General features: G+C 49.3%; 1 protein-coding gene across 1 annotated transcript; it reads left to right on the forward strand.

Annotated features, from left to right (window-relative positions):
• Positions 1 to 492: 492 nt before the first annotated feature.
• LOC133923786 (serine/threonine-protein phosphatase 7 long form homolog) lies at positions 493 to 1,347 on the forward strand. Its single transcript, XM_062369042.1, has 3 exons — positions 493 to 748; positions 824 to 1,152; positions 1,343 to 1,347. Exons 1-3 carry the CDS (start codon positions 507 to 509, stop codon positions 1,345 to 1,347), a joined length of 576 nt encoding a protein of 191 aa, XP_062225026.1. The 5' UTR covers positions 493 to 506.
• Positions 1,348 to 3,537: the final 2,190 nt, after the last annotated feature.

Below are 3,537 nucleotides of genomic sequence, written 5' to 3' on the forward strand. Positions count from 1 at the left end.
AGAGTAGTTAGATTATACAAATTAGAATATTTAATTATGTTATTATATTACTTATATTATTTTATTAGAGTACTAAGTTTATTTAATTAGAGTTTTGAGATTATACAAATTAGATTATTTAATTACGTTATTATATTACTTAGATTATTTAATTAGAGTACTTAGTTTATTTAATTAGAGTACTTAGATTATTCTAATATGTTGTTCACCTATTTGTTGAACCATGAAGCCTTAAATCATTACCATGGCTCATGGTGGTCTTCCCGAGCTTCTTCAGCAGCGGTACGACGAGAACCATAGGGGAAGGATGATATTCACAGGACAGCAGGTACCACGTTTATATGTGCTATTTTATTGCCACGATAATTTCGAACTAACTCTGTACATGTATTGGATAACTCATGCAGTTGGGTCCATTACGAGCCCGGAGTGTGCACAAGATTAAGGAGTTGGACCCTCGATTCCACGAGCCACTCGCACGGGTGGGACTACTACCTTTCGCTCTCATGATGGCCGGAGCTCCCATGGAGGTCGGTGGTAGGACACCTCTCCCGGCAATTGATGAGGCACTGCTCACAGGTCTCGTCGACCGCTGGCGTCCTGAGACACACACTTTCCACTTTCCTTTTGGTGAGATGGCAGTAACACTGCGGGACGTGGCCATGCTGACCGGGCTGCCAATAAGGGGTGCCCCGTTAATAGTTTCGCGACCCGCAAGGGAGCAGTGGAAGGGTTATGTTGCAGATAGGTAATTATTTGTTATGTAATGCATTTAAAATATTACAGTGCTATTAAAGCGTCATTGACCATCTGCATCTTATAGGTTTGGTGTGCAATACGACGGGAAGGATGCTGGCCTCTCCATGTCCTGGGTTCATGGGCTGACACAGTTCGGTCCATGCCCACTGGATGCGGACGAGAATACACTTATGCAACACTATGAGGTGTACTTATACGTCCTGCTCGGAGGCATCATGTTCTGCAACACGGCAGGCGATTATGTCGTCCCACATATTGTATGGTTAGCAGCCCACCTCGCGTCACATCCTTATGAGCCTACATCTTACAGTTGGGGATCTGCAGTGTTGGCTGCAACCTACAGAGGATTGTGTGATGCAACCCAGCGAACAAAGAGGAAGGCAACCATTACAGGTTGCTTACATCTCTTACAGTTATGGAGTTGGGAGTACCTCCTGATTTCCATACCTTGGGTGCTCAAGTGCTACTACCCAGTTCACATCTCTGATGGCATTGCAGATGACATAAGGCTAACGATGGGGTATCGGTGGATTCATGCCAGGCTAAGATGGAGTCAGCAGCAAGACCATGGTAACTACTCCAGGGTGATAAGTGACCTGGACATCCTTAGCGCTGATCTAGTGGATTGGGATCCATGGCGTATGGCACGAGTAAAAGAAATTGCAGATGGTGGACTCCTGGCATCCTCTTGTAGCCGTGACGCAGACTTATGGTTGACCACATGCTTCTTGTTGTACATGAACTGCGTGGAAGTATATTCTCCAGAACGTGTACAGAGGCAGTTCGGGTACCGACAGGTGGTGCCTGTTCCAGCACCACGAGACGCCGGACGGGCGCACGAGTAAGTGTGTTATTGTATGTTGCCTTAGTACATTGGTTATCCATGTTAACAAATTATAACTGTTTATGTCACGTACAGGTGGAGCTCAAAGGGGGGCAGAGGCACGCAGGACTGGGCATCCAAGAATGCCGAGTACATACGGAGGTGGACAGAATCAGCTGCGGTGGATGTCATCATTACTGCTGGACAATACGACGAGGCCACGTACTGGGACTACCTTGCTTGGTACCGTCCGCGCACGCGTGCCACCTTACTCAGCGGACCTGTACAGCCGGGCCCCAGACCCTTCCCCGAGGATCGTGCCCGCCTACTTCATGTTGTGGTAAGTGATGCGTTACTTATATTGGTTTTCTTTGGAAAATCTGTGTATTACTGACATGTCCCTCATCTTATACAGACTGAAGAGGCGTATGAGATGCATACGCAAGCGGATCAACCTTTTGGGGAACCAAGCAGGTCATCATCGCAGAGGGATCGTAACCCTCTCCGGGAGTACATGAGGACAAGAGGATCCCGCTTCCTAAACGCTATACGTGGTCTAGGTGGGTGTGCCCCGCAATGGAGGGGGTACGACCAACATGCCATGGACCCGTCTCGTGCCTCCCACAGCAGGCGGTCCTCCCACAGCAGGCGGTCATCCAGTGCTCGTGAGGAACCCGTCCGGTCAGAATCACGACATACATCTTCAGCTTCGGCGCGTCATGTCTCATGTTCCGGTGCTGAGGCCGAGGAGTGCACGCAGCCTCCTGCGCCTGAGCAGGTTACGCTGGGTTCACTAGCACCTCCGGCTACGATGACACCTCCGGCTGCAGCATCTACTCATCAGGAGGACGTCGTTGACTACACGCAGCAGACCCCTTGCTGGAGTGACCCTAATGCTTTTGACTGGGGTGCTGCAATGCATGCGACCGCCACCTTCACTGATCTACTCGGCGGACAGTCCTCCCATGATCTCAATGAACCTGGAAGTTCACATTGGTACCAGCATGGCGAGCCTTCGGCACACTGGACTCCATCGGAGCACGTTCTAGGGCCGTCCACACTTCCGCACGAGGATCCTTCGGCATGGTACATGCAGAGCCGAGTAAGCGGGGGGGGGGGGATACACGTTCGGTGGGGTTCCCACAGGGCAGGCAGATGATGATGAAGACGACCAAGGGCACGCAAGGCAGGGGCCTGCGCAGGCTGCTGGGATGAGAGCCACACACCCGCCAGACGCTTACACGCCTGGAGATTGTGTGAGGCATCGTCGCCGTTGAGTAGCCAGGACAATTTGTCATGACACATGTATTATTGATTTTAATGTCGAGGTCATCCCTATTATGTCTTATTCACTGTATTGTTAATTTAAGAAATTCTCAGTACAGAGGAAACAATAGTAGTTGTAAAGCATAAGTAGCATGGAACCCGGTACAGAGGTTACACATAAAGAGCGAACAACAACAAACATTATCATGTACGATACGCCTAAAGAACATAATATCATGCCTTAAGGGAATAAAATATATAGGGTTACAATAGATGCTTAGGGCGAAGGAAAGTGGCGACGCAAATTAGCGTAAGAATTCCAGGTGCGATGGTCAAAGCTATCCGGGTAAGATGGTTGTCGTCTCCGAGGTGGTTCTGGGAAGTTGTAAAAATGAGTACGAGCAAATCCATCATCATTTTCAGGGTCATCGGTGTCCTCCGGAGATGGAAGCCTCGGAGGGCGGGGTCGTTGTGGCATGAAATCGTCGTCGTCGTCATCATCTTGAGGTTTCTCCGAGGTGGTACCACGTCCTATTTCCCTATCAGTTGTATGGCATCTCGATGTTGTGCGTGAACGTCCTCTTGCAGTGTTCCTAGAACTTTCTCCTGTATTTCTGTTCGAACGTCTAGGCATGGGGGGCATGAAATCGTCATCGTCTTCGTCCTCGTCATTATCTGGATGATTCGTA

Source organism: Phragmites australis, chromosome 7 (assembly GCF_958298935.1).
Source record: "Phragmites australis chromosome 7, lpPhrAust1.1, whole genome shotgun sequence".
Classification (NCBI taxonomy): Eukaryota; Viridiplantae; Streptophyta; class Magnoliopsida; order Poales; family Poaceae; genus Phragmites; species Phragmites australis.

Excerpts from the sequence above, each read along its gene's own strand:
- LOC133923786 (XM_062369042.1), top strand. The coding sequence starts at position 507 with ATGATGGCCGGAGCTCCCATGGAGGTCGGTGGTAGGACACCTCTCCCG. Across the intron at positions 749-823 it reads AAGGGTTATGTTGCAGATAG|GTTTGGTGTGCAATACGACG; the intron begins GTAATTATTTGT and ends TGCATCTTATAG.